We start from the raw sequence: 13,950 nt of genomic DNA on the forward strand, positions 1-13,950 counted from the left end.
CCACAAGCCATTGGGCAGGACAAGAGTCAATAATAGAAAAAGCACATGAACCCTCTACCTCAGACCAGAAATTCCACAGCTATTTGATCCTCATTTGTAGGGGGCTTCAACTGAAAGGATATTTTTTCAGGAATCCTGAGCACACACACATGCAATTTCAAATCAGTTATATCAATCATTCAAAAATAAAAACCTGGAACATAAAACTAATATTCTCAGATGTCAGTCTGGATTTGGTCCACACAATCTGAACAGACATATTTCAAGTTAATCTTTCAAATTTTCTGCTATGCAAATAGAAAACCAAATTAGAGCCCTTTTCCACACAGAAGAAAGTTGTTTGGCTTCAAGACAGTGTTTGTCTTCAAAAAATAGTTATACACAGGTATTACATTTTATAATTGTTTTTAGTTTTACATTAATTGAAGTATAAACTTAGTCTTTAATTTTCAACCTCAATGCTTTTATAGTGATGCACATGAAAATTCATAATCATACATCCAAGTAAATTCATTGACTTTTCAAAGGTGCAGCAGCAATACTTCCCTTTAAAGAAAACTGACAATTAAGACTGGATAAGTAAAACAGCGTAAACTTCTGTCAAATCAAAACACTATGAAAAACTGAAACAGTTTGTATTCAGTCCTCTGTGCCACAGTAACATATTCCAGACACAAGACCATGAATAATCAAAAATACTAGATTCAATTTACCTTCACCAAGGATGCTGCCAACAGAATCTGCCTTTCAGCTAATGATGCAGGGCAAAAGGGCTAACAACATTCATACTTAAGGATTAGGCCTCCACTGCAAAAATGTTGATCCTGTTCTCAAACACAGTATAAAATAAACTTGGTATAGACAAAGTAGGCCATTTGCACCACTGATTTCCAGTCTTAGCAGATGCACTCTGACAAACTGCCTAATCACAGCTCTCGACATTTTTAAATGAAAAAACCCCAATGCTATCATTACCATATGTTACATAGGCTGTGGTGCAGGAGTTCATCCCTACAACAGCAAACTTCATTTTCCGGGTTAACGACAACTGTTTCTTGCTACCCCTGGTTACTCAACCGGTGTTTTCACTGAATTAGTCCAACTGAACCGTTATTTGTCTCAATACTGTCACTTCTTACGAAGTTCAGTGTAAACCTTTCACTCTATAGGAAATTTCATATTAGAAAGATAATTGTCCTGAGTATAAACCGAAACTCAGGGTTTGCGCTGCCCGGAGCTGTTCCATTTGCAAACCAGCGTCTTCTATTAAAGAAGGATTCGACTAGGACAGCACCACAGGCGAAACGCAGAGTTCACACTGCGACGCGCAGCCAAGGCGCGCCCGCGGCCGCGCTCCGGGGACAGCCCGTCTCTCCCGACGGGTGACAGCTCCCGCTGGGGCCCTGCCTCGCCTCCCGGCCCGGAGCTGGCTCCACGCAGGGTCACCTCTGCGCCCTCCCGGAGAGCCGCCCCTAGCAGAGCCGGTTCCCTGCGAAGAGGCGCGCACACACCTACCGTCACCGTCTCCTTGGCAGCGGCCGCCACGGGGATGGGGAGCAGCGCCCTGGCCCCGCCCGGCTCGGCGGCTGCCGGCTCCCGGGAGGGCTCCCGCCGCCGCTCGGACAGCCGGTACCCCGCGAACCCGGCGAGAGCCGCCCCCGCCGCCGCCCAGCCCAGCTCCCGCCGCCACCGCCGCGGCCCCGCCGCCCCGGCCCCGCCGCCCCACAGCCGCCGGGCCGGCGGAGCGCCGGGCGCGGGCCCCAGGCGGCGGCGCCACCGCAGGAGGGAGCGCAGGGCGGCCATAGCCCCGCTCCGCCCCAGCGCCCGGCGCACCGAGCCCCCGGTGCCGGCAGAAGCCTCGCGAGAAGCGGGGAAGGGGTGGGGAACCGAGCGGGCCCTGCAGTTCCCGCCCCGCCCCGCGCCGCCGCCGGCCCGCCCGCGGGCGCCGCTCCCGGCCCTCGGGACAGGCAGCGGCAGGCAGGGGGATGTGCTGTGCCGGCGGCGCGGCGCGGCCGCGGCAGCGGCGATGCGAGGTGGCCAGACCAAACACGAGGAACCGGCACGGACCTGGGTCCGCGCAGTTCAAGCCAGAGTGCCGGCAGGGTGATGCGTGGGAACTGCCGTGAGCGGGGCAGAGCCGTGCGTGGGCCTCGCTGCAGTTCTGCGCGCACGGAGGGTGCCGCGCGTGTTCAGCATCGTGCTCCAGAGCCTTACCCCGTCAGTGCATGACCTTGTTCCCGGGGGTGTGTGCCGCACGATGCCGTGATGTCCGTGCCGTGTCAGCAGCCTCTCCTCCGATAAATACTCTTGGCGACAGGTAGCCTCCTTAGCATAACCAAGTACTAGTTAAAAGACCAGTTGTGAAAGATGAGCATGGTCTTTTGTCCCTGCTTGGTGCTGATGGGCAATACATCGTGTCAGGCATTTCATGTTAGGGCATTCTTGCGTGGTATAACCTGCATCACCGTCTACATTACCTTGAAACTTTACATAAACTGCATACAAACATTTCCAGACACGGCACACCTTAGGGCATTTTGTGCAGTGGTACAGTCTCAGTCTTTTTCTTCTTTACATGAGTACCTTTTCCCCAAGTTTCAGCCAGTTATCATTGCCGTCCCCCCACCCCCCCAAATCTCTAATGGCTTTTTATATTACAATGAACAAGATTTCAGCAAATACACAAATGATAAATTGTTTTAAAGCCTTTTAAGACATTCTCATGCATTTTCAGTTCCTAAGAAACATTTCAGTGGTTATGATATGTGTCAAGAAAGAAGTGTGGCTATGTTTGTCAACTGACAGTCTGTCAGATCATGCAACTGCAAACGTGGCCAAGGTTGAGTTACCTCAGAGCTATTGCAGAAAGGCAGGTATCTGGGCTGAATGATAGATTTCCTGCATTTCTTTCAATATTTGAGAATACTGTAAGCCAATTCATTTCTCAAGTAATTCCCTTGACTTCATTACTCCCATCTGTCAAAAACTATTTTTGTTATTTTTTTATATCTACTGCTTTATTTTATAAATACATTACATGTATGGCTCCCAGGCAAAATCCTTGTCTGCAAATCTGAGTTACATCTCTGTACTGAGTGACTAAAGGCCAATATGGAGACCAGTATTTAGGAGTCAAGGCAATAATAGTTTCTGACGCTTGGCATGACTGAAACATGAGTACTTCCAAGTACATGACTAAGCATCCAGTCTGGAAAATTTTGCAGAATGTGGCTCTTGGATCTTATCAGTTCTAGCTGCTTCATTAGGAGACATCATTCACCAATACAATTACCTTTTTCAAATAGTCTACCTTTTCGGTTTGACTGGAAGAGAAACTACTTTTGGTCAGGGTGGTGTCCCAAAATAAACATGTTAAGAGCTCATCAGTCACCTGAACTGTAGTCATGAGCCATGAGTTATCTCCCTGTTCACACTGCTTTCCTGAAATTAGTTAGCCACGATTTACTGACTTTTCAATAACACTTTTAGGCTAAAATTTCTTTCACTTCAAAAATCCAATTCACCTCTGTAACTACTTACACCCAGCTAATTTTAGGCAGAACTCCCCTGGTGAGGTGTTTGCTTAGGAACAAGAGCAAAATTTATTTGTGCAGCAAGTCAAAAACCATTAGCTGTCTGAACATCTTGTATGCACAGATTCAGAAAGCATGTAATTTAAATAAATAAAGGTTGTTTTAATGCAATGATTCACTTACAGGACTGATAAAAAAGCTGCCAAATGACGCATTTGAATATTGATATGTGGATTCTCACTGGATGTGGCCATGTAAATGTGTGCTCACTGCAATAGCTTCTCTGTCCCATTCTCCAAATATAGGGGTTTATTCATGTGTGTCCACAAAAACATGGACAGTAAAATCATGAATCTTAAAAAGCCCTGAGAATTTCTGTCTTCAATTAAAGAAATAAAACAAAGCATGACGGTGTGAGAAATGTAGAACCTCCTTCCCACAGAAAAAAAAAAATCATCATTGCTCTTCCCTCATCTGAGTATTCTTAAATAGTTAAATATAAATACACATGTATGTATACATGCATACATGCCTGCTACTGTATCTGTTCAGAAGAGAAAGCTGCCAATGTTTTTAAAATCTGCATGTATTGCATTGTAAAGGCTTTACATCATCAGATTATAGCCTAATTTGTATATGGAGCCTTGGAAAAGTTCTTTTCTTTCTAGTAAATTCTGCACAAGAATACACCATTTTTCACTCAGACTTGCAGCGCTCAGAAAGGCATTCATTGTAACTTGTGCATGTTCCTCTTGCCTTCCTGAAAGCAACAAACCATATTTTTGTGTCCAAATCTAGGAAGAATCTGGAACTGGCCATGATACACAGGTATCTCCAGGTGGACATAACCCTTCAGGTGCTAGTCAGTGGTTTTTGTTCCACAAAGTGTTTGCTTCCTCATGTATTCATGAACCATTCCTTTCCAATATTTTATTATGTAATTAAAAATTTATGGCTGGCACATTACTGTTGTAAGGGAGTTCTAAAGTTAACAAAGGTGCAATAAATTGCAGGGCCTAAAGTTTTATAGCTAACAGGAGTTTTATGGATATATAGATTGATCTGTCTCTCCATATATATATAGACTACCTATGAAAGATTGCAGTCCATTACATTCTCCACTCCCTTGGTAGCCACTAGGTTTTGCTTATGACAACATGCTATTCTTAGGAAATATACAGTAACTATATTGTGTACAGAAGTCCTAACTACTTGCTATGGAAATAAAAACTTGACCACATATATATTTGTTCAATGACACTGAAAGTGCCGTCTCTAGGAAGTATATGTAGAATTGATTAGATTGTACTGTATACTTTAAGTTGAATTATGTACTCTTGTAAAAACACTCTTCAAAATTATTTAACTTCCCATGGTATAGTTTCAGAAGGTGCAAAAAAATCTTTAGTGTTATCTTTTCCTGTCACATGACTAGTGCAAACACACACAAAAAATCTTATCTTTTTGTTTCTTTTCTGGTACTTTATAAAACAGCATAACCGGTTTAGTTCCCAGACATTAAAGACTCCACTCGGAAAAGATCGGTGTTATATAGTCCACTCTACTTTAAATGTTTCCATTATATAACAGGAAAGATTTAGCCATAAGGGTCTTTCAGTGTGTGATGGCTGAAGATTATTTTTTTCTTCAGAATAACCCCAACCCTTCTCCACGGGAGACAGTGATGTTATCTGAACCGAAGATATCTCTACCATTGGTAGGACTCGAGGGTACTGCTTGAACCCAGGAACAGTATCTGTATGGGAGCACCTTTAGGCTTAGAAAAATATACCTCCTCCATTTAACTGTACCATCCTGGTGCATGTCCTGCAACTTAACAGCTGTGATGAACAGTTTGATCTTGACCTGCCAGTCATGTCAATAAAAATACTTGATGTTTGTTTCAAACGTTTTTGGTGTATTTGAGTAATCAGTGAACAGGCTATTTGAGAAATAGGTGCCATATAGATTATTTAACTTTGATCTATTTCTTTGATTTAGCACTACAATTAAGTAGATTTGCTTCAAAGAGAAAGCTCATTGGTTGATGTTTTACACTGATGTGATAATGTTTACACAGATGTGCTTTGAAATCTCGATTATGGTGGATTTTTGGGTCCCACCACATGACAGACTCCTGTTATCTGAAAGGTAAAATAATATAACATCTATCTGTAACTGCCTTCAGAACAGGTCTGCTTGTGCTCGCCTCTGAGGTGATTTATCTGATCATTGTATTTAGCATTAATTTTTTCAGTTTTAAATCCCTCCACAGTAAATCACTTGCTTTAAAGCAGCCTTTTTTATAATTCAGGTGCACACAGGGGCAGTACTTAGGACTGCAATGATGAAAAGGTGTCACATTACCTGCTTTAAAGCACCTGCCAATTAATTAGCCCTATACTCTCCATAGCAAATAAAGGTAAGCAGTCAAATCCATTTGATCTCTCAGATTTAGACTGTGACTGAAAAGACCATGAAGCAAGACGGGAGAACTAATCTCTCATGATTCTCTGCACCTTTTTTGTTTAAATGAAATCTTAAACCACCAACTGATTCACTTGAACTTTTGAAAGAATTAACTATGAAAGATCTTTACATATTATACTCTAATACCATGTTTTAACATTGGCAAAGAATTGCATATCTTAGATGCTAAGATAGGTCATGCCATTTAAGCCCTAAAATTCATTAGACTTTACAGAAAATGCAGGAAAGATGGCAAAAGTCAAGCTCTTAGATTTAATGTAGAGTTGTTTTACCATTTGTGATAATGACTGAATATATGTTCTACCAAAATATATTTTCATGTGTGAACCATTCTACTCTGGGAATGAAGAAAGTGCATATGCTCATTTGGAACAGGACAACAAAGGCCCAAATTGATTCAAAACACTGTAGAAATACAGCAGGGATCTTTCAGTAGATGATATTGCTAATTTATGATGCTTACAGATCTTGGCTACGAGCCTAATGAAAAACCCCAAAGAAGATGGATTAGATGAGCCAACTCTGAATCTTTCTTTCTTCTTCTCTGCAAGTTTTGAAAATATTTACCTCAAATGATGGGGCTGCCCATTTATGTTTATAAGACCTCCTGTCAATACCCAAATACTATAGATCAGTTTCGTGTCACATTAATGATAAATTAAATGCGAGGGAGAATTTGCAGAGGGGAAAGCACCTCCCTGACTATGCCAATTTCTTTAGAAATTCCCCTCCTTGTAGTTGAAGCGATAAAAGCGAAGCGTAATGCATGTACATTTTATTAGCGTTTTAGAAACAGGGAGTAAAACTGTCAGATCTTTGGGTTTTTCTTTCATGTGTGTCTGGGCAGGTCTAACCCTCAGGTAACGCCCTTTCTCCTTCTTCCCTCCTGCCTCTCCTTGCACCTGTCCATGTAATGCTCCGACAGCTCCCGCCCGTCCCCCGCTGCCCGCTCCGCTCCGCTCCGCTCCGCGCAGGGGCCGCGCCCGCGCCCCCGCCCCCGCCGCGCGTGTGCGCGCCCGGCTGCGCGCGGGGGGCGCGCCCGGAGCCCCCTCCCCGCCGTCGCCGCAGATCAGAGGAAGGTGCGAGCAGAGGGGGAGCCGGTTTACAATTTCAAACGCGGCCTCCCCGCAGCGGCTTCATTAGCATATGTCAGGGGACCGCCGTATATATATACACACACGCGGGGCTGATGAACAGCACCTCGCCGCCTGGCTCACACCGGCTCGGATCAGCACGGCACGGCTCGGTTCCGCTCCGCTCGGCCCCGCCGGCTCCCCATGCTTGGGGCTCCGCCGCGCACCCCCACATGCCCACCGGGAGAGGCCGGCAGCCGCTCTCCGCCGCCGCCGCGCCCTAGCCCGCTCGCCCCGCGCCCGCATGGCTCCGCTGGCCGAGGTGGGCGGCTTCCTGGGCGGCCTGGACGGCCTGGGGCAGCCCGTGGGTACCCACTTCTTGCTGCCGCCCGCCGGGGAGCGCCCGGCGCTGCTCGGGGACCGCCGCGCCCCGGCGGAGCGGGGGGACCGCCGCGCCCCGGCGGCGGCGGCAGCGGCGGACCTGGCGCACTTGCAGGGCATCCTGCGGCGGCGGCAGCTGTACTGCCGCACCGGCTTCCACCTGCAGATCCTGCCCGACGGCAGCGTGCGCGGCACCCGCCAGGACCACAGCCTCTTCGGTAGGCGGCTGCGGCACGGCCCCCGTGTGTGCGCGCTCCCAAACGCGTGTGCGGGTGTGGGGGTTTGTGTGTGTAAGCGCTTCTCTGTGTACCTGGGCGGGAGCAGTCGTGCTCTTGGGAGGGAGGTGGGATGCTGGTGATGCTGAGGCAGGTGAATGAGCCCTCAGAACCGAAAGGCTTCACCCTCCGGCGTTAGACCTTGGGGTCTGCACCAGGGCAGGGTAGAGAGGGAGGGCTGTGCATCCCAGGTGAGTCAGGAGATAGGCGTTGCTCAGCCTGTCCTGGGGGTCTGTAAGCACATGCATACACTGATAGGTTTAGTGGGAATGGTCGGGAGTCAGACTGATTCTTTTTGTATTCGCTATTGGTATCGGAGCTTCTTGAGTCTCTGTGAAACACTAAGGGTCAGAAACTTGGGCATGCTGATCCTTAGGCTGCATTAGACTGCTTTGCTTCACAGGATATAAAGCTGGACCAGAGGAGCCTAAAATGCCTCTTTGATCAAATGCTTAAAATGCTTCACAGCCAGCTTTCTCTGTCAATAAACCCAAAGGAGGTGCAGACAGCCCCAAAATGTAAATGTTTCCTGTGATATGAGAGTAAATCCTAGATAGTAGCTGTAGAAGCTGGAGATCCGAACAAACCTGCTGTTGTCAACTACATGTGAGTTTTGGTGTGTATTGATTTAGCAGTTGTAAAAAGGTGGTTAAAGAGCTTCCTATCATCCTCCCCATAGTCAAAACATTCTGCTGGAATGGCTCTTAATTGCTTTTATAACATATGGATGTTTTAAGAAGTAGAAGAGCAGTAGTCAGATAGTTCTTCTCAGAAGGAAGATTTCCTACAGCATGTAAACATGAAATAAATCCTTGCTTTAAGAGGAAAATCAAGTTAACTGTAGATCTAACATTTACTGGGCTTTTTAGAATTGTACTACCTTTACTCTACCACAACTCTTGGCAGGTTTGTCTGATGTGGTTTCTTCGTGGGTTGTATCACCTGCTTATTATGCTTTTGGAAAAGGGTGGCTTTGAAAATGATATCAGAAAGACAAAATACCTCCAACTCTTTTATGGGACTCTGTGCTTTATGAACTGGAAAACTAGGATGATTTATGTGTAATACAGTTTTTAATGCTTACTCTTTGTAAAGGATTTATTTTCTTTGCTGTTTAATACAACTAAGAAACCTGCCAAATCTCAATTAAAATTGAAAACATTCTAAATTAGTGTATAGTCCAGATAGTCCATCTGTCTGAGAGTGAAAATTGTCCTGAAATCATAAATAGTAAGCAGACAAAAAGTCATAATCGGCTGCACTATTTAAAACTACTTACCTTAGATTCAGGGTTTTTTTTAATGTTTTGTGGTTTTGCTACTGAACAGCAATATCTTAGATATGATTCTGGCACTTCTTTTTGAGGCTTTGTTTACATTGTTAACAACTTCCAAAAAGCCAGTTCACACGTTCCCTTTCTTTCATGTTTTGTGTGTGCTGTAATCTGTGCATATCAATTGGTTAAGTACGTTGGCTTAGCTTTGCCAAATTCACTCTTCAAATGGTACCTCATCTCTCAAACAATTTATTAATATATATTACATTTTTGGGCAAATGCAATATAAATAATATTATGTTATAATCCAAACAGTAGCAAAAAAAAAGCAGCATATTTCATGCACTTTAAAAGCCTGCAGTAAAGACAGCAAGTTGTGTCAAGAGGTGTGGGCTAGATAAGATGTCTGGCAAATACTTTTCTTTTTCTGTGGGTAGATTCTGTTATATAAAATTCCCATCTGTACTTTGATTTCCATTCAAATGACCTAATAATGGATGTGTTTTTTTAAGATAACTCTGTAGAAGTTGTAAAGTATATTTTCAGGCAATTCAAACATATCTTCCAGTATTTGAGTAGGCAGTTTAGCAAATAGTGTACAATCATTAAAGACTGCAACAGCAGAGTAGTGATGGCTTTAGCCTCAGTGCTGAATAAAATCCTTTCACATTCAACATTTAAAAAAAAAGTCTGTTAAATGATGTAGGATTCATGTTCCTACATGAGGCTTCTCAGACTGCTTTCCTGTGATCATTGTGTACATTTTCACATAGTATTTGACATTTCAGAGAAACTAGGCCACATTTACTATAATATGTACATTTTCTACTTGTTTTCAACTGAGTTTTTGGATGCTATGTGTTATATGGTTACAAAATTAATTAAAGCCATATTTGTTTTTTCAGGTATCCTTGAATTCATCAGTGTGGCAGTGGGACTGGTCAGTATTAGAGGTGTGGACAGTGGCCTTTACCTTGGAATGAATGAGAAGGGAGAACTCTATGGCTCTGTAAGTACCACTTTCATATCAGCTTGTACATCTTTAGGTTTTGATTTGCTTCCTAACACTATGCAAACCCTTCAAGAAGTTCATCTCAGCTTTCAAAACACTAACATCTTTTCCTGTTGAAATATGTGATGTATTTTTGAAGTACACAGTACAGCCCTAGATACTTCAACAAAATAGAATTGATTTTTACAATGCTGTTGGGGTAATACCAGCCCTACTCTTCTTTCAAGCTTTAAAACATCTTGAGATAAAATATTCTGTTTCTCCACATTGTTGTGGTCATGTGAATGCGGTTGTGGTCATTCCAGTTTAAAATGTGAGATATGGAAATACCTTCCTGCTCTGTTATGTTGCATCTGATGTTGATAGAGTCCCTCTACCAACTCTCATTTCTACAACAGTAGATACCCCAAGACAGAACTCTACATAATATAATTCCTGTAAGTCAGAATTACAGAATATACTCCTGTATGTCAGGTCTACATACTCTTCTTGGGTTTGGTTTGTTGACATTTAAATGAACAGTAAGGCTACACAAAGCCTAAAGTATTTTGTTTATTTATATCATATCTTTTCATGTCTTCAAATATCTAGTGACAGCTTAACTTATTTTTCTTTTCTCTTTCCTTCTGTAGGAGAAACTAACTTCTGAGTGCATCTTCAGGGAACAATTTGAGGAAAACTGGTACAACACTTACTCATCCAATGTGTACAAACACGGAGATTCAGGGCGGAGGTACTTTGTAGCACTTAACAAAGACGGTACTCCCAGAGATGGGGCAAGATCCAAAAGACACCAGAAATTCACACATTTCTTGCCCCGGCCTGTGGATCCTGAAAGAGTTCCAGAACTGTACAAAGATGTGTTAGGATACAGCTGAGGAAAGAGGCAGCTTTGGCAAAAAAGCAAACTGGAGCTGTTGGCCATGCTTTCATGGCGATGCCAGCATGAGGAACCGCAGAGGTCAGGATGCTGGATGTGAAGAACCTACTTGGTGACAGGCAAGCCTCTGTTTTCTAACCACTGGATTTAGGAGACAAAGCCTTAAAGCTGAGCATGGACCAGCCTCCTCAAGACTTGCTGCATGGTTTGGTAGCCAATCACCAGGGGGAAGTGGGACTTCTTAAAGCATAATGAACTCCTGGCAATTCTGTCTGGATGACCTGTGGCCTGTAGATTAGCAAGGAACCATCTACATCATATGGATGAGATTATGGCTGGAAGAAATCGAAAGAAATGGACTGTAAAATAGTAATAAATCCTGAGAACTGTATGTGAAGTTTTACTGGCTCCACTTTAGTGATGGACGTTAGATGTTGATACATCGTAGTCAAAGCTGGAACTTTTCTTCAGGATGGACCTATTTATACATCTCTGGATAGCATATATTTATTTTATATATTTATTTATTAAAGAGTTTATTTTTTACTGGAATATGAAGAGAATACAAGTTCCTAACCCCAATGAGAAATCATTTACAGTGCCAATATTTACCCTGAGTAGTGTCATGATACAAAAATGGCATTACCTTGCAATGCATCCAAAACCTGAACATTCATGTTTCATTGTTTATCAGTTACAGATAAGTTTATATTTTGTGTGCATACCATTGCCTTGTAACTGTCCTTATTTGGAAAAGAATGTTTAATTTTTTTTTACTTATGAGAGTGCCTTGCAGATTGTATTAAATTCAAATGCACATTTAAAAAGGGAATTAAAAGTAACTTCACTTTCTTTGGTTTACTGTTATTTTTAAACTGAGAGTCTCTTAGCACACTATGTGCAACATTTCAAACCTGCAACAATTGTGAAGAATGTATTGCAGTTACCTTGACAGAGAAAGTAATATTAACTCTTGAAATCTTGATTCAAATCACAACATGCTTGATGGTTTTTGGCCAAAGGATTCGTACTGTCTTTACTAACACACAAATAACTATTCTCTGTAAAATTTTCATGTAGTAGTCTCATCACTATATAAGATGTTTTAATTATATTCCCTATCAATATGGTTAAGGGGAAACAAATTCAGAGTACAAGGTTTCAGATACTGCTGAATGAAAAGCTTCTGTGAGCAAGGGTTGTTTTTCCACTGGGTACAGAGAAGCTGAAGATGACACCTTTCTTACTTTAGTTCCTCATTTAGGCATTATTTTCAGCATAAGATGTTCTGTGAAAACTGTCAGAACAAAGATGAGCTGTCTCTGTGCTAGATACAGCCACAAAACAGGTAGATCGTACTAATTTAATTCAGAACTGTCAGTTATGAAGCACAAACTCATCTGAATATTAACTGATGGGGAAGTCTGCTCTGCAAGAATACAAAGTGTTAATGACAGATTTATAATTTAGGCCTAAATCTGCTGAAGCTTGCTGTCACATGATTGACACCTGCATGGACAACGCTGCCCTAGGAAAACTGCAGGGAAGGCAGTTCAGGCGAGGGCACCAGAGGTGTACCAGAGGTGGTCTCATGTTTCAGATGCCAATGCTCCCAGTGGGCTCCAGCTCAAGATAACTCATTTGCATTCAGTTTTATGCAATTGTATATGGTTCAAGTACTGCACAGGCATCATTTATATAAAATCAAGGTATCAATGAAGAGCGTTTCCCAGTATATAGCACGCTTGCTAGAAGCTTCACTGCATCAGAACTTCTTCCAATCTATAGTGAAGTGGATGAGCATAGGTTACTGATGTACTGTTGACAAAATCATTTTACTTTCTGCCAAATAGAAATGAAATACAGATACACGAAAGTATGTTTCAGCACTTTGTGGCTACCAATATGTAACTTACTGAGATAAAAGGTTTCATTTAAATTTTCTGAAACATGAGGAGTGGAAGATCTACAGTGCACTGAAAACATCTTAGTAAAATAACATTGTAATGCACTCCAGTTTACCATAAAATAATGATTTTATGGGTGACACTGAGTCCCATTACTGATAGATCAATAGCTGAAGACAAAAGTATATTCTTTAAATAGAAAAATTCTTCCTCTACATCTTAAAAAGTAGTTTATTCCATATAAATTGTGTAAAAAGAAGTACCTGCTGCTTAGGATATAATTCCCATGCATTTCTGGCAAGCACACTCAGTGTTTAAACCACAGCAGAAAGAATTCTCTCTCCTTGGATTCCCAGTTTACAGTTCATCTACAAAAGTACGTTAAAGATGTCAAGGGCTGTAATCAATCCTGCTATTATCATTGTGCATTTTTTTTTATAGGTGTGATGCAGTCAGTAACAGTAACTGAGGGTATCCCTACATGGTGAATAATCATCTGAAACTTCTGGATCCAAACACATACCCAATATCTAAGTGAAGAAGAAGAAGAGTGATATGTGCTCGCCCCATTTCCATTTTAGATATATGCAAATAAACCTTGAACAAAATGTAATGGAGCAGGTACAGTGGTGATGAATGACTGTACAAAACCTCCAGAGCCCTGAAAAACTGTCACAGACTCCCTTTTATTTCTGGTGTATTGCCATTTTGCAATACACTGAAGAAAGATATCTAGGTTCCTTATTTCATTTTGCTTGCAGCATTTATTTGCTCTCTGTTACATCCTGTCCATCATGATTTTCAGGTGCAGTTAATGTTCTTCTAGTTTGAGAATGGTGGATACAAAAGCAGCACCTCAAAAGAGCAATTTTTATATGTTGTTAAACTAATAGCTTTAGTTGTCAGAGTTTGGGGGTTTTTTTGTGTGGGATATGCCCAGCCACTGCCCTGGAGGGATGTCTGCTGAGATAAAAGATTTTGCAATTGCCCAGCAGGACTCCCTGAAAAGGCAACCACTTGGGTCATGGCGAGGAAAGGTAGACCCACAATCCTTTGGGGGACCCTATGCAGATCGTTCTGTAACCCATCCGTCTGTCCCAGACCCTCTGTAATCCATTGGTCC

General features: G+C 42.7%; 2 protein-coding genes across 2 annotated transcripts in view; one reads left to right on the forward strand and one right to left on the reverse strand.

Annotated features, from left to right (window-relative positions):
- Positions 1-1,662, reverse strand: part of MICU3 (mitochondrial calcium uptake family member 3) — a 54,560-nt gene extending 52,898 nt beyond the window's left edge. Inside the window, exon 1 of the mRNA XM_039550581.1 lies at positions 1,516-1,662. The gene's annotated coding sequence lies outside the window, so the exon portion shown is untranslated. The remainder of the gene's footprint in view (positions 1-1,515) is intronic.
- Positions 1,663-7,091: 5,429 nt separating this feature from the next.
- Positions 7,092-11,740, forward strand: FGF20 (fibroblast growth factor 20). Its single transcript, XM_039551196.1, has 3 exons — positions 7,092-7,695; positions 9,934-10,037; positions 10,673-11,740. Exons 1-3 carry the CDS (start codon positions 7,170-7,172, stop codon positions 10,916-10,918), a joined length of 876 nt encoding a protein of 291 aa, XP_039407130.1. The 5' UTR covers positions 7,092-7,169; the 3' UTR covers positions 10,919-11,740.
- The last annotated feature ends 2,210 nt before the right edge of the window (positions 11,741-13,950 follow it).

Source organism: Corvus cornix, chromosome 4 (genome assembly GCF_000738735.6).
Source record: "Corvus cornix cornix isolate S_Up_H32 chromosome 4, ASM73873v5, whole genome shotgun sequence".
Classification (NCBI taxonomy): Eukaryota; Metazoa; Chordata; class Aves; order Passeriformes; family Corvidae; genus Corvus; species Corvus cornix.